This window comes from Mastomys coucha, unplaced genomic scaffold (assembly GCF_008632895.1).
Source record: "Mastomys coucha isolate ucsf_1 unplaced genomic scaffold, UCSF_Mcou_1 pScaffold12, whole genome shotgun sequence".
NCBI lineage: Eukaryota > Metazoa > Chordata > Mammalia > Rodentia > Muridae > Mastomys > Mastomys coucha.
Window position 1 is genome coordinate 82,018,783 of NW_022196894.1, and position 24,618 is coordinate 82,043,400.

A 24,618-nucleotide genomic window follows, 5' to 3' on the forward strand; every position below is an offset into this window, starting at 1 on the left:
TTTTGATTTGCATTTCCCTGATGACTAAGGATGTTGAACATTTCTTTAGGTGCTTCTCAGCCATTTTAATGGCATTTTTGAAAGCTTGTTCTCTTCCTGGTTATATAACTAACTCCAAAGCATCCTTGATTTTATCCTTGAGCTCTCAAAGCCCAAACATGTGCTGTATGTATGACCTTTTACAGAAAAACTTTCATCTAGAAGGTACAAATGTTACAGGTTAGACTCAGAAGAAACTCAACCGCAGCCCTTGTAAGTAAAGCTGCATACGAGTTCTTGCATTAATGACATATACCTGTTCTTTTGCAGAAGAAACTTCCTTCCAGTAAGTATTCTTTATACTTCTTCCTGTCTTCTAGTTTTTAATCATCTGTTTAATGGCAAAAGTAGTTTATTTGTGTAGAGTAAACCTGTGAGAGTTTAATCAGCTTCATCAAAAAAACATCCTACCTCTGTCCTGGAACCTACTTGTAAATGGCAAGAGGAGACATACATATAGTCTCTTAACTGTGTGGCCATTTCCATAGTACAACTTTAAAAATACATTTCTATGTATCACCAACGAAAGTAAGTTTTCAAATAAGCTTTCACTTAGTAATTGTCACACTTAACTGAAATGTAATCAGTTTCACGCTCTACACTGCTCTAGGCACAGACACTAGATTAGCTTCCAGTCCCCTAACTAAGGAGAGAATGACTAAACCTGTACACTGTGCAGCACTCCAGAGTGTGACAAGAACGGCAGAGAACAGAGCAAGTAAGAAAGCAGAGAATACAAGGAGGGGGAATGGAGACCGCCATTTTAAATAGAGGGTCAAGAAAGGACATAGGTAATGTTTGCTAAAGACTGAGGGAGGAAGCCAGCCAAGCAGATATCCACAATGGTGTTCTTGTAGAAGGGAGAGAGAAAAATGAAACAGCTGAAGGTCAGGATGCCCAGCATATCTTCATAAGATATGAAGATGAGCATCGTGCCTAGAGCTGTATGGGAAAGAGAGGCAGGGAACCCATAGTAGTACTGGGGAGTGGGGGGGAGGGGTAAGGGATGCAGACTATATAGAGATGTTGCCCAGCAGTTCTGAGGATTTTGAGGCATTTGGCTCTGGTTCTGAGTAACACAGAAGTCCAGGAAGGGCTGTAAGCAGCTTTAAGCTTTTTAATTCTTTAACACCCACCTTGGTTTCTCTGTTAAGAATAAACTTTAAGGGGGAAAAGGTGAAAGCAGTTACACTAATTAGAAAATGACAGTAAGAGAGCCAAGACAAACATGGCACACACTGTATGCTAACATGGTGGAGTTATAGCATAGTGGATTTATTTTCAGCAACTAACTGATCTAGATTCAGGCTACTAGGAAAAGAGTAACATGGAGGTGGCTCAGAGTTACAAGGACATACACTCTGTTTACTGAATGTGGAATATTGCAGATGGCATGGCTTTGAGTGCAAGGTCTTGGAGAGGAGGACCAGAGAGGTGTGGAGCACTGAAACTTTCAGTATTTGATAAGCTTATTAGACTCTTCAGTAGAAATAGTCATTGATAGTATACATATGAATCTAGAGTTTGGGGAATTTATTTAAGTGTCTGAGTGTTTTGCTTGAATGTATGTCTGTGTACCAAGTGCATACAGTATCCAAGAAGACTAGAAGAGGGTGTCAGACCTCTAAGAGTTGGAATTACAGATAGTTGTAAGCCACTACATGGGCAATGGCACTGAACTCTAATTCTCTTCAAGATCAAGTGCTTTACACCACTGAGACATCTCTAACCCTTAACTGATGATAAAAATGTTGCAGTCGTGCACGAGACATGGATAAGGTCACCTAAGTCCCAGTTTTGTTGCACTGGATCTGTGACTGAGCTCCCTTTCCACATGGGATGTGGCAGATCTCCTTTTCACACTCCTCCTTCTTTGGCTGCCATGGCTTTTCTTATACCCTCTGAAGACTTCTGCTGTCACTGACTTCCTATTCCCAAATGCCTACCTCAACCTTGGTGTCTGGATCTCATGATATCCTAGTACAAATACAGGACAAGTCTAAGATCAGGATTAGTAGAGGCAAGGCCCAGCAGCCTGGATATGTAGCCACTACCCAATCCCACCCCAGCCCCAGGCAACTGAGAGCACTTCAGTTTTTTACTAAGATGCAAAGTGATTGAGGGTGACATAAGATCTTAAATAAACAGTGAGGAGATTTACACTCTCTTAATTTCAGCCTTTGTCAAATCAGGCAGGAATCTTTATAATCCAGGACGGAGTAATTTACAGCATACACCTTATGTCAATTCATGATACGTATACTTTTCAAATTCATTAAGCTTCTACTAAAAACCCATTCAACACACAAAACTTTCCATGGACAAATGAAATTTCAGGTGATAATAATCCAAACTTTCAAAATATTTTATGTTAATATATTAGGTTGAAAATAAGTCTCTTGAGTATATATTCCACAAAAAATAAAATTAACGTGTTAGCCTTAAGCTCTATTTTGTTGCTCAGGGTTTGACACAAACCTGTACTTTGTTGTATGTCTTCCCTGGATACAGTCTATAAATGACAGGAATCTAGTTTGGGCTTCTGGTTTTCATTCCTGCCTGGCTAAGATAGTCCTGTGGAATGAGGACGGGTACCAGGATTGAAAAGGATAATGTAGTAAATACTGTCTTTATGTTCTACATACAGGAAGGGTAGTCCTGCATCTAAAGCCACTACAATGAGCGAAAATGTGAGTACTATTGAAGCATGGCTATTGAACAGGTATTTAGGGACTGTGGCAGGGAAGTGAAGCAAGTATGTGGATATTGTGACCTCATTTATTATACTTTAGACTGGTGTCTGCTACTCGCATATTAAAAGATCTAGGTAAATGTTCGCCTCCTTTCTATCTGGGTTGACACATGAGGATGTGTGACATTTGCAGATGTGATTTTTTATCATATCATTTCTGTTTGAGGGTGTTAGGCTCTAAACCTACTTCCTCAATGTGACAGAGTCTGATGTTCTCAGCCATTCTTGCTAGATGAGGAAATGGAGGGACATTTTGTCACGGGCTTCATAGACTAAAACCCCGGCAAAGGTAGAGACCAATCTGACCAGTAGATGGCTCCCAGTATGCTCTGGTTATAGAATTTGCCTTTGGTTATTCCAAGCACTTGCAAATGTTAGGGATATAAAATATCATCCATTACTGCTGAAAAAGAGCATCTTAACACCCTTAAAAGGAAATTACCATCTAGTTAAGATTACTTGGGAAACATCATTTGGACCAGCTGGTACTTTCTGGTAATTTAATAGAAGTGGGACATCCAACATTCTCATAGGCTTAAACCCTTTCTCATAGGCTTAAACCCTTTCCTGAGGGAGGATGACTGCCAGAACTCCTTAGTTCTTTAAGGAAGGCATTCTCAGACGTCTTAGAGCAGACCTCGGGTGTTAGTGCTTTAAATATTTAAGTGATTTTTATACACACTAGTATTTCACACCCACTTACTGCTCTTTAACCTCCTGCCCTAGAAGTTATTTTAAAAATTACTTACTTTAGGATCTATGATTAAAGTTACTGCATTCTGTAGTTGACTACGCTGAGCACCCTCTTTGATTAGGGGACAGATATCACATCTAATCTACAATTTACAGAGAAAGCCTTAAAGTTTGGAATAAAAATAATTCTATCAAACAATAAAAGGGACTTTGTCTCTGAATTAAAAGGAAAATAAATGTTTCCTTTTTCCTCTCAGTTGCTGTCAGCTGCACACAGGTCTCTAGGTCAGCTTCACTCTGCAGTAGGCTTCCCCAGCTCAGTATTGGGACCCACTGCTGTGTGGCTCTGAGCACATACTATCAGTGAGAAGCAGTACTGCACTAGCTCCAAACAAGCCAAATTCCCCTGGCCCTAACTTTAATCCAAGTTCTTTATTCTCAGCAAAGTTCATGTTTCTTGCCTTCTAGCATTTACTTAACTGTCCATAAAATTAGATTTAGTTAGATATATACTGACTCTAACTTGAAGAATCTCAGTTCGATATCCATCAGATTTACATGAATATATTTAAACATCAGATAGCATGTTATCTTTAAACTTATTTTTTCTTTTTTTTCTAGGATTTCAAGCACACAAAATCCTTTATAATTTAAAAGAATTCCATTTTTGAGAAGCACCAAACCACAGTTGTCACACAAGTTATTACAATATTATAAAATTCTACTTTGTCTTACATTTGCAAAGAGATGGATGAAGAAATGAAAGTGGGAATTCATCATAATTTTTATGATCTCTAACTCACAAGAAATATTTTAAGCAAAATGTTGTCATCACTATAAAATACAATCTGCCATCTTGTGTCTGACTGGCCTAAAGTGAAATGTCTGGTAATATTCTGAGCTTTTGAAATGCAAATGAATGTCATTTTTGGAGTTGACTATTATACTGACTGTAAAGCTAATCCAAGAGGCAAGGATACACTCTTATGTGCTCTCTCTGTGCAAGAATGGCTTATGTGTTCAAGACATGCTCTAACGAATGGAAACTGTTGGAAAAGTTCTGACCAGAATCCTCTTCTTACCTCTAAATAATCTGGGTTCCACTGTCCTATATCTCTGTATCTCCATAAGGGAATCGCAGGGCTGGGTCTTACATCTAAGGGTTTGCACTTTATATTTTCTTTCACTTCTCAGAACCAAAAGCAACAAGAAGGCAGCTGCTATTGCCATTTCCTTAGAGGCTTCTGAGAAGCTCAGTGACCTGGACATCAGAATGCACTACTAGAACCTACACAACTCCACAAACGCCTTTCTGTGCTTGAGTGGTGACCTTTTATCTGTCTCTAAAAGCAATTCTGAACTGGGTTAGTTTCTCCCTGGTGAAGATAATCTGCTTATGATGGAATAGGGGCCCAGGGGAAAGAATCATTTGCCCCATAAGTAAAAGGTAGATGAACTCCTGATCTAGCTAAGTCACAGGAGAAACCATGGTTGGAATGAGATGGGTCTAATGTCTCTGAACTGGTTATCCACAAAGGCCATCAACCAGCTAGTGTCAGAATATGAAATTCACAGGGCTCAACCAGTCCTGTTGGGGACTGGTTTACCCATATTTAAAAAAAAAAAATTGCAACTGAGGATGTCTAGTTCTGGGTAAATAAGCATGAAAGGTCATTTACTCCCTTTATCAGCTTTGAACATGGTCAAGTTGGCTTTCAACCTAAAAGGCAAGGCAGCTTCTCAGGATAAGCAGATGGGGTAAGTGGTTAGTGAATATCTGGTAGTGATCTGGTCACGGGGTTGATGCCCACTGCCATACTGCTCCCCTTTAACTTTGTGGCCTTGAATCCTTCCTAATCAGTACACACATTCCCAAAAGGCTGACGTGTGTAAAATGGCTCAGCCCTCAAGGTCAGATTCACTTATTGAGGCAGCAAGCTACAAAGAACAAGACACTACATAATTCAACCCACACGGTTCTTGTTACAACCACTCAATGTAGAGTACCAGTGTGTCGGTGACATAGATGGGATTTTCCCACAGAACCAAGCTCCTCGCTCCTTTGTCAAACGACAAAGAAATCAGGGTAAACGTTGCGTATGCTGTGACTGTGAGATTTGCTTTGGTAGGAGGAATGTTATCTTTCTGCAGTGCCAAGCAGACATACAACTCTCAAGGATGCCTCTTCAGGCCCACATAGCATCATAAGGTCGACTGCATCAACTTCAATGACAAATCCACATCGTGAGAGGACAACTACGTAGTGCCTTACCTTCACTAATAGATGAAAAGCTTCCTTTTAAGACACTGAAGCCTAAAGGTTCATTTTATGCAGTGTAAACATCTAACAAAGTCTGTGCCAAACACTAAACTACATATACAGCTACGCAGAAACCACTGTATCAAGAATGCTTTCTTTTACACAAAGGACCTAACTGCACACTATCCTAGTTATTAAGTCTACCTGGGAGTCACTGCCATGAAGACTTGCCCATCTGCTGTTTTCTGAGACTTGAACTCTAACATTGGGTCAAATTCTAATTGTAGTTTCTAGAACATGGTTTTTTTTCCAGTCAGAGTGTAATAAGGGTCTAGAAACTATGAGAGTAAGTTTTGTTTTAGTATTGTCGCTGTTGTAACTAGAGTAAACTTCTTTTTGCTGGGATAGGGGTTAACTTAGCTAAGTCTGGATGTTTATTTTTCAATACAACTTTACAAAGAACTTCCTTCATTCTGTAACTCATTTTGTTTGACTAAAGTTCACGATACAAAAATAGCAATGCACAGCTCAACTTTTAGTCCCATTCAACAGGGGGAAGTCACTCACCTATTGTTCAGTAAAACCCAGGAAACTCCTCCCTCCCTTGCACCTGCAGCTGTGAGGCAGCTCTACAGATTAAAATCAAAGTCTCACTTGTCTCTCAGCTTGGATACCTACCAACTTCTAAAGTCAGAAAACAAAAAGGGTCAACTACTTAATGGATGTTTTGTGTATGGCAGAAGTTGGGATTAAAAAATCTCATTCCTCTTCCAAGACATTATGAAGAGGAGCACTGCTCGGGTTTCCAGTGCTGTTACTGGAGCTGTTGGGGTCTGTATGAACACATCCACCTGATCCACCTCACACTTCTTCTTCACTCACCCTCACCCACCTGGTCCCAAACTTAGCTTTATCAAACTTTAGCATTTAAAAACAAAAAGATGCAACAGAATTTTGTACACAACCAACCCAGAACCCATTTTCGTTTGTTGCCATATTATTCAGCAAACTATGACAAACTGCTTGCCTTTACAATTTATTCTGGCCTTTTGGATACATTTGTAATACTTCTCTTGGACATTAGTCCTCATTACAAGCTATGGAAATCCTATTTACTCCTGACAGACAAGTCAAATTCAACCCTCTGTGGGACAGCCTTCTCCCATTTTCCAGCTATAAGTTCTGTCTCTGAATTCTGATGGCATTTGATTATTTTGTGATATTTATTGATTTCTGTGTTACAGTATAGGTAGGTATGTATATGTCTGACATCTCTACCAAGCTGAAACCCTGAGAAAAGACCAATGTTGTACAAGTCTTCATAAACCTTAAGGTATTTAATAGTATCTGAAAATGCTGAATACCTGTGAAGCACAAAGAATGATTCAATATAAGCATCTACTTAGAATATTAATAAAACATTGTATTCTGATACAACTCAGTTTATGTTCTATGAATTACTATATGAACTAAGGATGGACAAAAACTATTTTCCCTTTTAGCAATTAATTGTCCACGTCCACACAATTCATTTTTTATGTATGGGTGGTTTACCTACATGTATTTGCAGTACATGCATGCCTGGTGCCCCTGGATATCAGGAGAGGAAAAGAGACCCCCGGAAATGGAGTTCCAGATGGTTGTAAGCTGCCATGTAAGTGCTGCAAATCAAACTCAAGTCCTCTAGAAGAACACAGATTCCTAACCATGGAGACATCTCTCCAGCCTTATCCATACAATTCTTAAATATTTTTCATCTCTTGTGTCTTGTTCAGTTCATATTTGGAACATTTTAGCTGTAATATCTGGTAAAGAAATTTAGGGTGGACTATCATTGGTTGGTTATATTTTACTTCCTCGAATTTGAAGAAATAAAAACAAACAAAAAAAACATACTATGCCTTTTTACCTTCTAAAAAAACTGCCTTCAAAATAATGAGCAGTGTGCTGGCAAAGGCCCCATTGAAGACTAAAGGTACTTTTTAGTATCTTTTTAATGATCAATTTTCTACTTTAACGTGGTACCTACGCATGTTCTTAAAGATATACAAAAATTGAACATGTCCTCATAATATTTAACTACTGCTACTCAATTTCTGTTGTTTTGAAATAGGGTCTCAGGGTCTCAATATATAACCTGGGCTGACTTGGAATCCTCCTGTCTTCAAGTCCCAATTGCTTTGATTACAGGAACATGATACTATCTTAATTTATTCATTTTTAAACTGACTCTTCCTTCCAAAAAGTATTCATTGAATTGAATTCCAACCATTGAGTCAACTGAAGTAACTGAAGATCCAAAATGTATCTTTCTAGATTTCAGGAGAATATACAGCAAAGAAGTAAGTTGTATTCATGAAGATTGGCTTATGTAACAGCGTTAACAAGACTGCTCTGCTGCTTGGTGACACGATGACTGAACTGGGTATGAATACCCCTTTGTTACTTGAAGACAGTGTTACCCTGAGGCTTCTAGTCTCCCACTCCTGCAGTCCATAAAGGCTTAAATGTGTATAGCTGTATTACTGATGAGAGGAAATGAGGAAGAGACATAAAAAACAGACTGAGGCTCTTTCCCGTCTTGTAAGATGGCGGGTGAAAAGGCGGAGAAGCCAAGAAGGCTGGCAGTGATGTTGCTGCCTCTGGTCCCCAGGCTGCTGGTGCAGCCAAAAAGGGTAACCCTAAGGTTAAAAAGCCCAGGAAGGGGAAGCCCCATTGCAGCCGAAACCCTGTCCTGGTTCGAGGAATTGGCAAATACTCCCGATCTGCTATGTATTCCAGAAAGGCCTTATACAAAAGGAAATACTCAGCTGCCAAGACCAAGGTTGAAAAGAAGAAGCAAAAGGAGAAGGTCCTTGCTACTTACTGTCAGGAAAACAGTTGGTGGGGACAAGAACAGTGGCACCCAGGTGGTGAAGCTTTGGAAAACACCTAGGTATTATCCTACTGAAGATGTGCCTCAGAAGCTGCTGAGCCACGGCAAAAAGCCCTTCAGCCAGCACGTGAGAAGGCTGCGCTCCAGCATCACTCCTGGGACTGTCCTGATCATCCTCACAGGGCGCCACAGGGGCAAGAGAGTGGTTTTCCTGAAGCAGCTGGGCAGTGGCTTGCTACTTGTGACTGGACCTCTTGCCATCAACAGAGTTCCTCTGCGCAGAACACACCAGAAGTTTGTTATCGCCACTTCTACAAAAGTTGCTATCAGTGAGGTTAAAATCCCCAAACACCTGACTGACGCTTACTTCAAGATGCAGCAGCTGTGCAAGCCCAGGCATCAGGAGGGCGAGATCTTCGACACAGAGAAGGAGAAATACGACACAGAGAAGGAGAAATACGACGAGATTACAGAGCACTGAAAGGCTGATCAGAAAAGTGTAACTCGAAGATTTTGCCAAAGATTAAAGCTGTTCCCCAGCTCCAGGGCTACCTGTGATCTCAGTTCTCCCTGACGAATGGGATGTATCCTTACAAACTGGTGTTCTAAATTACTTACAACCTTATTAAACAGCTTCGAATATTAAAAAAAAAAAAAACCAAAATACCAAACAAAAACGACAACAACAAACAGACTGAGAATATCTTGGTTAGAGACCTCACATGTATGAAGATTCTTATTCTCCATTTTGCCCCCAAGGTAGCTAAAGGTTTAATAAACACGGATATTTTCCCTTTAGAAGTCTAACATCCTTGAGAGTCACCTGAACTTGCTGAACCTTGATGTAAAAGCTCCTACTTTACCATATCCCCAGGAAATAACTGTTGGTTCTTTTACATCTGGGCAAAAGATCGTTTTATATAGTACATTTTCAGGGCCTTTAGTTCCAAGCTGCCATCTTCCTGAATCCCTACATCTGTATATATCCCACAGGCAAAAATGAGGAGTACCAGTTTAAGCTGACAGCGGTTAAGACACAGAGACATTCCTGTACATAATGAGTTACTGATTTCCTAAGAAAGCCATGACAAAGGATGTAAAAACCACTCTTTCAAGAAGATAAATACATCCTTCTTTCCCAGCACACACTCCCTTCAGCGATGATCTCCACTATTAAAGAGGGCAGCACTGCACACTGGGAAGAGTCAAGTTACGGAGAAGACAAATTCATCTAATTTACCCAACACCTCTAGCTGGTTCATTCTACCATAACGAAGGATTTAGAAACAACAGAGACAAAGCACTGCTAGGCACACACTGCCTATCACCAAAGAATTTAAAGGACATTTGGTAACTGTGAAATGAATGTTTATTTGAATTTTTTAGATTAGTTGTACAACTAATTCATAACAAATTACCACAAGGATTTTATATGTTCCTCAGGACTGGGGTTTGTCGATGACTTCAAATTTGGGATCTAAAAAGAGGGAAACATTTTAGATTTAGTCATACTGCAATAACAAGTACCATGCTGAAATTTATTAGGTTTAAGATTTTTTAAAAACACCCGTTTTTAAGCATGTGCAGAGAAAAAAAAAGAGTTGATAAACTTTCATCACCCTCTGTGAGTGGGGCTCAATATTAATCTGTACATACATGTGCTGCATGACTAGACCGGTCAAGTGGGAAAGAGCCTATCATTCATGAACAGTGGTCCCGGTGCTTTTCATGCTGTAGGACCTTCACATGTAATTGCCATTTAACTTCCAAACACCCCCAAACCTCTTAAGGGTGAGTGCCGGAGCATGCTCGTTAACAGGAGCAAGGTCCTAGCTCTAGAGAAAAACAGAACATATTCTCCACCTACAATAATCCCCCAAATTTCGTGTGACAAGACTTACCTTCAAATTTGAAGGTAGGAAACTTATCCATCTCTCCTTTACCATACATTTGTCTAAGCTTATAAATCTCTCTGTCCAGATCTTGCTGATATTCTGGGCCAATATCAACAGGTCCTCCAGATGTCCTAGTGTATAAATGAAGAAAGAAAACTAACTTATGCACTAGATAAAATGAAACCTACCAACCAACCAAACAAACAAACAAACAAAAAAACCCTAAAACTACTCTTTATCATCAAGTCTTAATAAGATACACATGTAGGAGAAAAGAAAAGGTTAGAAAATGACTATTTTATTTGCATCTCAATTCAAATTATTTTAGAACAAGGTTTCAGAGATGAGGTAACTTCAAACAAATCTCTAACCCTCAAGGCTTGTTAGCATCAAAGACACTTATCAGATGCTTCTCAGGATATGAGTTGCAGTGTATGGAAAATGCTGCAGTCCAGATTTAAAAAGAAAAGAAAAAACCCAAAGTCCCCACCAAAACCCACTGGAGGCCTGGAATGTTAAGCCTGGGGGCTGCTAAGCAATAAATGATAAGGGGCTGGAGATGGCTCCAGGACTCAGAACACTTAGTGCGCTTGCACTGGACTCAGGTTCTGCTCTGATTACCCACAAAGTGTGCTCACAACTGTCCATTAACACCACTTCCAGGAGAACCTAACACTTTTCTGACCTTCATAGCCACTATGCATACATGTGGCATGTTGACCTGCACACACACACACAGAGGCAAAACATACACATTAAATATGAGATAACAAGTTAGTTATTTCGAACACATGGTTTCTGAAGCTATGTATTGTATACATGCGTGAACACTAGAGATCGATGAGGCTATCTAGTGACTTTATCTCTTTCTATCTCTCTACTTCACTTTCAGAGACATTGTTTCCTACTGAACTTGAGCCCATGAACTGGCTGAATTGGCTACCCAGAAAGGCCTCAGGAATAATCAATCATCAGATTAGGCAAATGCTGCTGTGGCTTCTGCATCTGTATTTTTACAATGGTACTGGGGATCTAAACTCTGGCTCCTCTTTACCAACTGAACTATCTTCCAGGTCCTCAAGACTTTTAATGACTGCCTGGTTAGCTATCTTTAGAGAGTTCCAAAATAATTATCCAGCACTGATGCTTCAATCAAGGTGGGTTCAACCTCTGACATTTGTCTTAGTTAGGGTTACTACTGTTATGATGAAATCCCATGAGCCCAGCAGTGTGGGGAAGATTGCTTTAAGCTTCTCTATACTGTTCATCATCAGAGAGTGGAAACAGGGACTCAGGCAGGAAGGACCCTGAAGGCAGGAGCTGATGAAGAGGGCATGGAAGGGCAGTGCTGCTACTGTCTTGCTCCACAAGGCTGCCTCAGACTGCTTTCCAACAGACCACATCACTTCCAGCCCAGGGGTGTCCCCCTCAATGGTCTGGGCCCTTCTATATCAAGTACCGATTTAGAAAATGCCCCCCAAGCTTGCCCATAGTCCTTGCTTACAGACACATTTTCTCAACTGAGGCTACCTCCTCTCTGACTTGTGTCAGGTTGACACAACCTTGTAACTCAACTTCATCATCTAGAAAGTTAATACTTAAAACTGTGCAGACCCCTCCTGTATCTTATACCTCTGGGATCAAAAGTGTGGAGTCCTCCAAACAAATTTTGTTCTTTCTAGCTTTGATACCTTGCTGGACATCATTTTTCTACCCTAAAAGATATAACCCTTCTACTCCCATTTACCTGTCTAGTCTTACACTGGGGAGATGATTTATAGCTGCCCAAGAGACACTCAAAGGGGCAGAATGACTCAAGCACTGCCTTCAAGGCCCTAACATGAACTTCTAAAAAGCCTTTCACATTGTCTCCAGTGTTTACTCCTTTCAACCCTCCACTCACTCACCCTGCACCTCACAAATCACCTTATATTAATTTGTGTGTAAGCTTTCTACTTCTATCCGATTTTAAGAATCTGCATTTTGAAAAAGAATAGGGCCCATATCAATTAATCATCATGTTCTTTGTAAATGACAGATGATCAAACAAAAGAATTATAAACTGAAGTGTATTATTTTCCTAAGATTTAGGGATAAATGATAGATATATTGGACATTCATCTCAAATATGTAGTTTGCAATCTTGTTTTCCCAAGTTTTACTTTACATCACTTGTTTTAATAGGTCACCATGGAAACAGTCTTAGAGAAAAAAGCTGTTTACACACAGCCTTCAAATCACATCACAGAAAGCTGAAAATGGGGTGAAATACTGATTGTATGCCTTGCCCAATCATTTTTAATTTTATGATGTTAAAGTAATCAATGTTTAAGATACTTAATTTTCTTAAACAGCTACGAAATGATTTCAAGATCCCATGTACTTATGTGACTTATTTCATTGTAATGACATAATTGTGCCTATACTTCAAATGACAAGACTTACTGGAATTGTCCCCTAGAGTACTTATAAAGAAGACACAGTTACGACTTACATCTTGAAATTCACATGCTCTGAACATTTATATTCAAAATGTGCTTCGCCATCTACCTACTTACTGTCGCCTTGATTTGTACTCTCTTATCTTGTCCACGAAGAGTTTCTGTATAGGATCAAGATCCTTATTAAATGCCACAGCCGTCACACCAATGTTCCTCCTCAAATGCACAGAGACGGCTGACCGAAGGACAGAGGAGAGCCTGAAGATCCTCTGAAGAATCATGGTTGAGTCTCTGGTACTAGAGAAGCATCAAAAGTTAATGTGCTTTTCATGGAACACCTTAAATATATCATGTGCTGAGAATCGAATTCTATGAATTAGGTTACAGCACTAAATTACACCAGAACTAGGTCTGGCCAGTCATGTAACCCTTCCATTACAAGGCCTTTCCTTCTACCAATAGGTTCTGGGACCTAGGAATAGCTGAGAGTTCTACTAGAGTTAAAAGCAAAGAGAAAACACATACTATGGGGTAGTGCTTTTTTCTCCCATGATCTTATTCTCGGACCTGAGGAAAGAGTGAGGTGAGGCTGTTTAAGAACACTGCTTGTCATCAGCAGGCAAAGACAAACTGCCTACACTGTGCCAGCTTCCATGACCTCTCAGAGGGACACAGAGAGTCAAGACAGTTGTCTGAGCCAGGACTGAGAGGCTGGAAGTTTCCACTCAGGCTCACAGGAAGGAAAACAGCTTGCCTGCTAACTCAGGATCCTAGCCACTTAGCACTGTAACCAATCAACTTCCAAAAGAAACAGCAAAGAAAAAAGGCTACAAGGCCAAGTGAGCCCTGCAGTAACGGAGATTAAATGATACAAGCTCATCAGAGAAAGAGTTTACTGAGGGTCTAAGTCAAAAGTTTAAACATAGAGCTTAAAGCCTCTCTACCCCTCATACCCTTGAAGCTAAAACATAATTTTCTAGCTCAAAACACATTAAAGGAGAGGATAATTCTTGTTGAGACGTGAGTAAAATAGGAATTTAAAGATCAAAATCAGGAGGTCCAAAAGGAAGAGATACAGAGACTGAAGCTTAGATGAAAGGGCTCACCAAACCCTAGTGAAATAGCAATAGAAGAGCCACACTGCAAGAAGAGCTTCAGAAGATTTCTCATGAGACAGTAAGTGGACCCTGGAAATAAATTGAGCCCCTCTCCCACCGCACATTTATAATATCCACTGTGCTACAGGGCTTCCTGTCTCACACTCAAAGCTTCTCAGAATGTCAGTGATAAAGGGCCACTCAACCCCCGAGGAAATCCTGTTATGCCAACACGCTTCCCACACTCTCACCAAGTATCTATCTGCCTGTTGACTCACTACTAAGGTGAGTGAGAAGCATGGTAGTAAGCATATTGCTCTTAGTTCATATTAATAAGAAAGTTTGGACAAGAATTTAAAAATCTTTATGTTAATGACAGAGTAATTTGTCTTGAATTTAGTAATCTCAACAATTTCAAAAGTGGTAGGTGGTGGAGGAGTATTGTTTGATTCCCAGAACCTAGGATCTTGTTCTGTTTTGATTTTAAAGCCAGGATTGGCATTGTGCTTACGATGCCAGCACTGGGAAGGCAGACAAAGGCAAATCTTTGGAGCTCACTGGCTACCTAGTCTTTTTGGCAAGATCCTGGATACTGACTGACCGTGTCTCAAAAAGTAATGTGCATAGAGCCTGAAGATTAACAGCGGAGGTTGACCCTGGCCATCAGAGAAACACATGTAGAAGTGTTCACATATATATGCACACCCAAATAAGCATACATAGATACATAGATGGATAGACGGATGGATGGGCAGACAGATTGACAGAAATGCATAGAGGGGTTTGAGTGGTACCACTAATAGTTCAAGAATCATTAACTATATGCCAGCTGACTGGCATAATGGCTATTAAATATATGTGAAGGGAGAAAGTGTGTAATTGTCTCTCCAAGAGCACATTTGTTGTCTGAAGATAATTTTGGCTGACTTGAATACATTAAATGAAGGTGGCCTATAGTGGGTAGACGTTAGGCACACTGCTATACTCCCTACAACATGAGAAATAGCAATCCTCCCTATTCTCCTTTCGAAGAGTTATCTAATCTACAGTGTCAATAGAACCAACTTCAACAAACCTGGAATAACATTTAGTAACTGCTGAAAAAATAAATCAAGAACTGAGTTTTCATTCACTGTTCACAATAAAAACAAAACATTTGAAGAAATCAATGTGTCATTCACAATTTACCAGAGAATTATACAGGTGAAAGAGCTACAGGAAAATAAACAAGACTTTATAATAAGAAAACATCACCCAATTCATTCTGGAAATCTAGGAACACACTTAAGACATGTCAGTAAGGTAGCAATACTTCTTTAGCCCTAAAAATACTGCAAAAAATACTTCCATATTGCCCATTTAGGAAATACTCTCTAAAGTGTTAGGGGAAGGTGTTCTTTCAGCCTTGCTTATAGATGACTAAAAAATTATGTCTAAAGGTTTTTGTTTACCTAACATTCTGCAGTCAACCTGCTCCCAATCTAACTGCAAAGACAGTCATTTCTTCAACAAGACAGGCAAAATACATTTTCACTTTCAATAATGCATCGTCAAAACAATGATTTCCAATTCGCATTTCTAATTTATCGTATTTCCTGAACCCAAACATACACGTATATTCGCCTCCTAAATCCTACTCAATTGTCCAAACAATGTACACATACTCTCTTACCGAAACTACTTGTTGCTTTTTCTTTTCTGTCTTTCATTTTTCCCAAATTAAATAGAGAAATGTGATCTGTTCACTATCACACAGAAGACAAATGTCATCTTAAGTGTAAAACACCATGTGACAAATTCTGCACCGAATTAATATCCTGTCCTAGCCAGCTGCTTGTTTAGGGGTCTGATATTAAAAACATTGGGGAAAGCACGAGGGGGGGAAAAAATCAAAGTTCAAACCCAGAGGTGTAGCCTTGGGAAGGAGCATGGCCCTCCTATTTATAGTGGTTGACTGACCAGTTGATCATAAAGTCAACCGACAAAGCTGTTTTAGCAGCATAGTTTCTAGGTTGGATAGAAACTTTTAGGATATCGCCATTGCCCTTTTCGGTCTTAGGAGGCACGATCGGCTCCTGCATAATTCACAAGCTTCTCTGGCGTGCTGTGACCTTGGGTTGCCCCAGGCGGGCTGCAGGCACACCACACCGCTTTTCTCGCCTTTCGTGTTGGCCTGTTCTGCTCTCAAAAGAGTACTAACGGTCTTATTTACTGGGCGTAAGGCAAACTCTAATACACAGCAGGGCCGAGGTCACCTGTGACCCCAGGCCAGGCCATGAAGGTGCCAAGGACACAGGGCTGCGCTCTACTACTAGGGCAAAGGTGATGGGCAGCCCTTTCCTCGTGAAGAAACCCAGAATCGCAGTCCCAAGAGGCCAAGCTAGCCTAGTTACCCTCTCAGTCACCTTGCACTGAGTCCCGAGCTGCCAGAGTCACCGCCGCCGCCACCGTTCTACTTCCGGCCCTGGCTCCGCCTACACACGCCTACCCGCCATCGCAATGCACTATGGGCCACGGCTTCAGTCGTTCGACGCTCACCGGACAGGAAGCGCCTCGGAGAGAGTCTGCGACCGGACGCCTCTAGGTGAGACAGAAGCCAAACAGGAGGAGGAAGTGGAGGGTAAGTGCTTCCGGGTCCCTCAGCTAAGACTCCGCCATCTTTCCTACACTTAACTTCACTCGTTTTTTTCTCCTCTTGGAAACACTGCCCTGTACGCATGCGTACTTTGGCTTGTCCCCCTAGTTCAAGCTCCCTTCGGAGTCAGCGTCCGGATCCTTGGGGGTTGGGAGGTGGATGTAGTGTGGGGTAAAACGAGCGCGTAAAACAAAGCGGCTTGGGGGCGTTTGTGCCTCGTGAGCCCCCGTTGTCACGGGCGTTCGTGTCGCTCAGCCTGCTGGGAGTTGTAGTTCCAGACCCAGGGGTGCCTGGGAGGCGGGAGAGGGGCTGGGGTTCCTTAGCGCCGATTCCGCGGGAAGGGCCCCGGGACCTCACACTGCTACTCGCGGGAGCGGCGCGGCTTACCCCGAGAGGCGCTGTACCTGGAGCCCGCGCCGCCGCCGTTCCCAGCCGGCTCTGCAGCGCGGGCGAGGGACACGGGACGGATTCCGGAGCTGGTGAGTGCGGCCGCGGGCTGGCGGGGAGCGCGGGCCCGCGCGGCCGGCCTGGTTCCGGGGCTTTCCCCCCGCCGCGGCCCCCCCGCGGCCGCCTCTGTGTTTTGTTTCCGCTGGTCCCCGGCGCTGTGACTCCCATTTCCGTTCGTGGAGACTTGAGGGAGCCGGGTGGGGAGGGGCGGGAGAGGCTGTGCGGGGAGCCGAGGGGAGGGGCGCGGGGAGCGGCGTGGCCGGGGCCGCGCTGCGGGACGCGGCGGAGTCAGTCGCCCGGCCGGGCGCGGTCCAGGCTCCGCGCGCTGGCCGTACGCAGAGTCCGGGCGCTCCCAGGTCTCTCCGGAAGATGCCAGACCTGTCTGTCATCAGACTCAGCCATCCCCGCACTCCAAATCCAGTCGCCCTTCTGGAACTGTCTTAGAGTCGCATCGGTGCAGTCATTCTGATGTATAGGATGACTTTGTGTTTATTCCCCGAAGATGTCAGTGAAAGTTATGCTCTTTGGCGACTCCCCTCCCCAACCCCCTGTGGTTGGTATAGTGCAGTGAGCACAACGATGGAGTTTAGGGGATTCCACCTTTAGGGTCAACAGCATAGAGAATGGTGCCACCGCACCGTTTCAAGAGGATAAAAACAGTCATTTGAAACTAAATACTTAGGTAGCCAGTGAGATGGTTCGACAGGTAAAGGCACTTGTTGCCAAGCCTGACTGCTCAGCCCCTGGAATCCAGGTGGGAGGAGGACAGGACTGACTGCTCTCTGACCTCCACAAGTGCGCATGCGCACCTTATAAGTGGGGGTGTGTGTGTGTCTGTAAGTTTGTGTTGGGTGTCACATTCTAGCCTGGCTGACCTTGAACTTGCTATGTAGACTAGACCGGCCTAGAGTTTGGAGGTCTATCTGCCTCTATTTACTGAGTGCCGGCATTAAAGGTGAGCACTACTGTGCCTAGAAAAATAGGTCCTTCCTCAATTTTTAAAAACAGGTAGATTGAGCTAATGATAGGCTTGATTGCTGGCAAAAGCAAAATATTTATACAGCTCCACCATTGGTTGTCACACTCTTAGATACCCAGCTCTACTAGACACTGGCCACCTTGTTAGCACTTTTTTTTCTTTCATATTTGTATGAATACCTGGATACCAACTGGATTTAAGCCCATTGTATCTTTCTTACAAGTACAGAAGCATAACTTGGGGATACATTGTCATGTCAGAATCAGTTAAGTAAGTACTAAGTGAGATAGTAAGTTTGAGGAGCCCGGGGAAGCCAAGTACTGGATTAACCTGAGTCTCTGGCAACTGTACAACAAACCTACATGACTGAAAAGACAAATGGTAGATTTGAGAACTCATATGCCCTTCACCATAAGGGGGTTTGGGGGGAGTGAGGGGGATTTCAGACAGGGTTTACCTGTGTTTGGCCGTCCTGGAACTCACTCTGTAGACTAGGCTATCCTTGAACTCAGATGCACCTGCCACTGCCTCTCAAGTGCTGGGATTAAAGGCATGGACTACCGCCTTCCAGCTCAGTTTTTAACTTTTTAAACAGTTAATGAATTCAGTCACATTATATTCCAATTGTCCCCTCCCTGCCCTTCCCTCACCCCATTACTTCTTCAAAGGGGAAGCCCCACTTCAGGATCCACCCTAGGACATCCAGTCACAATAGGCCTAAGCCTGTCCTTTCCCACTGAGGCCCAACTTGGTAGTCCAGCTCCGGGAAGAGGCAGCTGACTCAGAGACAGCCTCCACTCCAATTGTTACGGGTCCCACATGAAGACCAAGCTCCACATCTGCTGCAAATGTGTAGGTGGCCTAGGTCCAGCCCCTGCATGCTCTCTGGTTGGTTGTTCATCCCCCATGGGTCCAGGTTAGATGACTCTGGAGGTCTTCTTGTGGTGTCCTTGACCCCTCCAACCCCCTCATTCCTATCCCCAGCTCTTCCATAAGACTCCCTGAGCTCTCCCTGATGTTTGGCTGTTGGTCTCTGCATCTGTTTCCATCAGCTGCTAGGATGAAGGCTCTCAGGAGACAGTTGTGCTAGGCTCCCATTTGCAAGCATAGCAAAGTATCTTTAGTAGTGTCAGGGCGCTTTTTAACTTTTAAACAGATTAGGGGTTTGTTCTTTACATGTGAGACACAACTTGGATAGTTTGTCTTAATTTTTTTTCTCTTTTTATCATTAACTGAAGATTTGATCTATTCTGCTTATTAGTCCCTTGTCACTTTCAGGTGCTGTAGATACCCATTCTGTTTTGTCACTTGTGTGTTAACAAGAATTTTAATCTTTATGTAATCAAATCAGATTTTTAGCTAAACAGTTGTAATCTATCTCCATGTTAAGCTTCAGGTTTGTATCCAAGTTGCTTTTATATAGTTGATATATCTTTCATTTGCTTTTGTAATGACTTGAATTGGCTTACTGATTTAGACGAGGCCAACATGTAATTCCCCTGAGGTAATTGTTGTCTCCAAGGCTTACTGCCTCCATCTGCTAACCTAGGCCTAGCCTCAGAAGCTTCTAGCCTCTGTATAATCTTACCTAGGCCTAGAATCTTTTCAGCCCCTGAGACTTACGGCTGGTTCACTCAGCTGTTCTGACTCCAAACTCCTCTCCATGCTAACTGATTCCGTCTGGTTTCTCTCTCAGCCTCTCCTGAATTCCCTGCTTAGCCTCAAAGTAACTCTAGCAATCTTCTGGCTCCTTTTTATTCTCCAGCCTGTACTGTCTTTACCTATGTCTATCTTGTTATCTCTTCAACCTGGATAACTGTCTTTGTAAAACTGTCTCCTCTTGAGGGACAGTGGCACACACCTTTAATCCCAGCACTTGGGAGGCAGAGGCAGGCAGATTTCTGATTTCGAGGCCAGCCTGGTCTACAGAGTGAGTTCCAGGACAGCAGGGCTATACAGAGAAACCCTGTCTTGAAAAAAACAAACAGACAAAAAAACCCCTGTCTCCTCTCTGTTCTTTTTACTCTATGCACTACTCTCAAGTAGCTTCCCTTTCCTCTCTCTTTTCATGAGAGTTGGGCATGTATTCTGTCAAATCTTTCTGATTCATCACTTTGTCTGCCACTCTACAGGACATCACTTACAAACATGGGTGCATCCCTCTACCAACTAACAACTTTACCTTCACTGTTTGGGATTAAAGGTGTGTATTGAGGGCATGTCTGTATTCCAGACAGGGATTGAAGCTGAGGGCTGAACCACACTACAACTAGATACAGGCTCACTCCCCTCCCACCCCCAAGAAATAACACAATCTTGGACTTACAGTACAATCAAATATCCTGCAACACTAACAAGTTCTAATACATTGAGTAATGAAGTCACTGTATCAGGCTAACAGATGCCACTTTAAACAAAAGCTGGCCTATAAATGCTGCATGTGAGCTTTTACATATATAGAGTACCTCTTTTCCCTCTGATTTAATTCAGTTTTGGTGTCTTGCATATCATTTTTGTTCTTGTATGTGATGTTTTTTTTTTTTTAAAAAATCTCTTTTAACATTTAACTCTTCCAGGACTGACCTTTTGAAATACTTCAACCATGACTAAGAGAGAAGCAGAAGAACTGATAGAAATTGAGATCGATGGGACTGAGAAACCTGAGTGCACAGAAGAAAGGTGGATATTTCTGAATTGATCATTTTAATATTACCAGTATACCAGGTTTCGGTCAAGGAGCAGGCCAATGTGTTTGTTTTAACTTGACCTCACAGTTTAGAGGATTAATGTATTGTAGTTTGTTTTTTTTTGTCCTCCTCTGATTTCCTAGCTCAGAGAGGGAAGCATTTCTGAAATACAGGCAACATTAAGCTTAGTTGAGCCAGATCCCATGGTTATAGAAGTCTGTACCCACCCTATCTAAGCATACTCTTTTTTTTTTTTTCCCAGTTTAAGTGCTGGTGACATTTATTTCAAAGACAGTTTAATTGAACCTGAACTTACTTAGCAATAGTTATTTATGAATAACCATAGAGGATAACTAAAAAGGATAGGCTGTTGTGCTGATAGCCAAAAGCATGACAAAAGTCCTCACTTAGTAAAAAAAAAAATTTCTTTACATTAACCAAGTATATCATTATTTTAAAGTAATATCATTAGTGGGCTTGTTTTATAAACTTTAAACGATTTAAGAAAAAATATGACTATATGTTTACTAAATTTCATAAGTATATCATACTTGGAAAATATGTAAATATAAAATGATATATTTATATGTATGTACACTCGTGCACTTATATGCTTGCTTGTATGTGTTAAGTGTGTGTACCTGCATGCCAAAACATGCATGCAGAGGTCAGAGGTCAGCCTCAGGTTTTGGTCCTCATCATCCATCCTATTTAGACAGGATCTCTTGTGTTTGCTGCTGCATAGGCCCATCCATCTGGCCTGTGGGCTTCTGGGGATTTTCCTGCCTTGTCTTCCGTCTCACTGAAGGAATACTGGTGAGATGCGTGCTATCATACCTGGCTTTCTTTGGGTTCTGAGCATCTGAACTCTGGGCCTCAACATGGACAGCAAGGGCTCATCTACTCAGCCATCTCCCTAGACATGCACTCATGTTTTATTTTATTAGGAGATTTAGTTTTAGTTTTAATTCTGTGTATGGATGTGACTGTATACAGGTGAGTTCAGGTGCCAGCAGCGATCACCCTTCAGGTGGATTTGAGCCACCTGAAACCAGCTCCTGTCCCCAAGGCGCCAAACTACTGAGTCCCCATGTTACACTTATTTTTAATATATATTTTGGATAACTTTAGAGAGGTTTAAGTCATATTTAAAGTAAATATGCTGTGAAACTTAATTCCTTAAATACTACTTTTTCAGTCTCTTCCTTGCCCTCCTATAAGCATTTACAAAAAAATATGTACAATTACTTATCAAGGCTTCAAACCTATTTGAATTGTGAAATAACAGTCTACAAGAGCTCTAAGTAAGTTTTAAGAGGCAATATAATTTTCTAAGAATAATTCCAAGTAAGGCTAATTATAATGATTGGTTAGAATTTAAATTAAATTGGAAGTATTTGATTTATATTATTGCATCTTCTCAATTGATTAGTAGAAGTGATATATATAAAACTCTGGTTTAGTTTGGTATTGGTTTTGATATGGGGGCTCATGTAGCCCAGGCTGGTTTATGTTTTTCTGTGGAACTGAGGATGGTGGGTGATTTTGAACTCATCATCCTCCTGTGTCTACTTCCCAAATGCTATAATTATAGACTTGTGCCACCATCCCAACAAATTGTACAGGTTTATAAGGACACAATATATTGCCATGTTTCTGGGCTTAAATTCTTGAAAATAACTTGGGCTATAATATAAAGGCAGACATTTCCCCTTAAGTAGTGTATCTCTAGTATTTATTTATGTGCTGGCACATACATTTGTATGCAAAATTAATCATGTTTTCAAGAGTGCTTTAAGTTTCAAGTTAGCTATGAGATTTAGTGTTCATATTGAGAGAGCTAGTTGAGTCTAACACAGCATCAAAGAAGAAATGAGTTCAGAATGTAGTCAGGAAAGAAAAGAGTCTCAAAGATCATGTGTGCTTTTGCTATTGATTTTGTCTTGAGCAAAGTGTTAGGGTGACATATAATTAATAACATTTATCTCCATTAACATTTAGCATTGTGGAACAGACCTATACCCCAGCTGAATGTGTAAGCCAGGCCATTGACATCAATGAACCAATAGGCAATTTAAAGAAACTACTAGAACCAAGACTGCAGTGTTCTTTGGATGCTCATGAAATTTGCCTGCAAGATATTCAGGTAAGGCTCATCTCTATAGATAGCTATAAATAGACTTGATCTATGATATAAAATTTGAGCATTTAGAAATGAAAATTCTTTCAACAAATTTCTTGTATCTAAAATTTAAAAGGTTGAGTAATAAAATTGGAATGAATGAATAATAAATCACTCATTCCTTTTTACATTCTTGAGTACTAAATCAAATTAAAATGGAAATGAATTTAAAAATGGAGTAGTGGGAAGCACATTGACCCTGGAGAGGAAAGAAGTTTGTTCTGACTGAACTTTCCTTAATGTGAGTTTCCTTAACCTTTAAAGTGAGATCCCTTGACTAAATTGTTTTTATTTCCTTTATATTTTATTGGTAGTAAAATTTAAATACTAGTTGCTGCTTTTTCTTGGCATTAACTGCATTAGGATCTCCCGTTGTAGTATTATGATACATTTAAAGCATCCTCACAGACTTGCTCTACACTTTTCCCAGGAAATACTACGTCTGAGGAGTAAGATTGCTGAGGAGTAAGATTGCTGAAGTAGTTTGCCATAATTTATCTTAAGCTAGCAAATACTAGCATGTGAATACCTTTCTCACATTAACATATGAATGTATTTTGTCAGGTTTTGAATTTTTTGGTTTGCTTTATTTACTGTCTATAATCCTGCCTGTCTTTTGATAACAGTTTTTCAATATATTAGGAAGCTTTGACTTGTAATTTTAGAAATTTAGATCCTCTACTGTTACTATTTTACAAGATTCTATTATAAATTAAAATATGTTAATAGAATTTATGCATTAGTTGTCATTTACCATATTATAATCTTTCTCAATAAATATCTAGTAAATGTTAATTGTGATTGGATAGTACGCTCAAAAAATTAAGGACTATGATTGTATGTACCAAAAACAACATGTTAAGTTTTCTTCTTAGTAGTGAAAGATAACATGGCCTTTTGAAAGCAGTTGGTACTTAGCATCTTATTAGAAGTGGAAATTGACCAAGAGTTTCACATCAAGAAATTGTTCCTACTTACTGCTTACCTGCTACATGTGTAGGCAATGGTATATTTATAAAGATCCTTAGTCATGTTTTTCCAGGCAGTAAAAAACAAATCTTTTAAAACCAGAATATTTACTACATAAATTCAGAATTGAAAGTAGTCATGAAAAGTGAACTCTATCTAGAGGACAGAACACAGAGTTAAGTTCTTACAGAACTCTTCCAAATGATCCCATTTCATTGTTTCAACCTTTTAAAATTACCATTGTTTTAGTAATATTCTTCTGTGATAGATAGCATACCTGGCCTAGCCATAATGAAAGAAGGCCTACAAAGTACTTATTCTATCATAGTTTCTCAATAAATGGAAGTATGTGTAAATTAACTTGAGAGCTGTCATTGGGTCTGCGGGCACTTCATATCCCTCTGGCACCTCTGCTCACCTGAACAAAGCACAGTAACTTGTGTTACTCATGTCAGTGCAAGCATGCATTTGACATCAGAGTGCCAGCCACTTCTGGGAATACTTTTGTATTGTCAGATAAATGCCAACTTGAAAGCTCTTCCAACAATTACTGAGTTGTACTTTGAAGAATATATTACATGCTGGAGCCCTGTGCTTGTCATAGTGTGCTGTATGTAGGACCTGAGAGCTCACTTTTCAAGATAGCTTCTAGGGGATAAAGCTAATA

At 41.0% G+C, this 24,618-nt stretch overlaps 3 protein-coding genes and 1 pseudogene across 11 annotated transcripts in view; 3 read left to right on the plus strand and 1 right to left on the minus strand.

The window, feature by feature from the left end:
* Jam2 (junctional adhesion molecule 2) overlaps positions 1-7,183 on the plus strand; it is a 54,711-nt gene extending 47,528 nt beyond the window's left edge. Inside the window, exons 8-10 of the mRNA XM_031364301.1 lie at positions 310-325; positions 2,687-2,729; positions 4,106-7,183. Of these exons, the coding sequence (XP_031220161.1) occupies positions 310-325; positions 2,687-2,729; positions 4,106-4,138 (92 nt within the window). The 3' untranslated portion in view covers positions 4,139-7,183. The remainder of the gene's footprint in view (positions 1-309; positions 326-2,686; positions 2,730-4,105) is intronic.
* A 966-nt stretch (positions 7,184-8,149) lies between these two features.
* On the plus strand, positions 8,150-10,240 carry LOC116086083 (annotated as a pseudogene).
* On the minus strand, positions 9,971-17,528 carry Atp5pf (ATP synthase peripheral stalk subunit F6). Of its 5 annotated transcripts, XM_031364307.1 has the most exons (5): positions 17,092-17,248; positions 16,591-16,632; positions 13,073-13,252; positions 10,521-10,645; positions 9,971-10,096 (listed from the first exon to the last, which is right to left on the minus strand). In XM_031364307.1, exons 3-5 carry the CDS (start codon positions 13,234-13,236, stop codon positions 10,059-10,061), a joined length of 327 nt encoding a protein of 108 aa, XP_031220167.1. In that variant the 5' UTR covers positions 13,237-13,252; positions 16,591-16,632; positions 17,092-17,248; the 3' UTR covers positions 9,971-10,058. The 5 variants fall into 5 exon arrangements, with proteins under 5 accessions (XP_031220167.1, XP_031220165.1, XP_031220166.1 ...); XM_031364305.1 differs by lacking the exon at positions 17,092-17,248 and having other exon boundaries at positions 16,458-16,666; XM_031364306.1 differs by lacking the exons at positions 16,591-16,632; positions 17,092-17,248 and adding an exon at positions 16,446-16,542.
* The window catches only part of Gabpa (GA binding protein transcription factor subunit alpha), a 29,279-nt gene continuing 21,221 nt past the window's right edge, over positions 16,561-24,618 (plus strand). The window contains exons 1-3 of one of the 5 annotated variants that reach the window (XM_031364297.1): positions 16,561-16,672; positions 20,690-20,792; positions 22,802-22,946. In XM_031364297.1, coding sequence (XP_031220157.1) covers positions 20,716-20,792; positions 22,802-22,946 — 222 coding nt within the window. In that variant the 5' untranslated portion in view covers positions 16,561-16,672; positions 20,690-20,715. Of the gene's footprint in view, positions 16,673-16,969; positions 17,167-20,689; positions 20,793-22,801; positions 22,947-24,618 lie in introns of those variants that run through there. The other 4 variants (XM_031364299.1, XM_031364300.1, XM_031364296.1 and 1 more) reach the window with 4 other exon arrangements.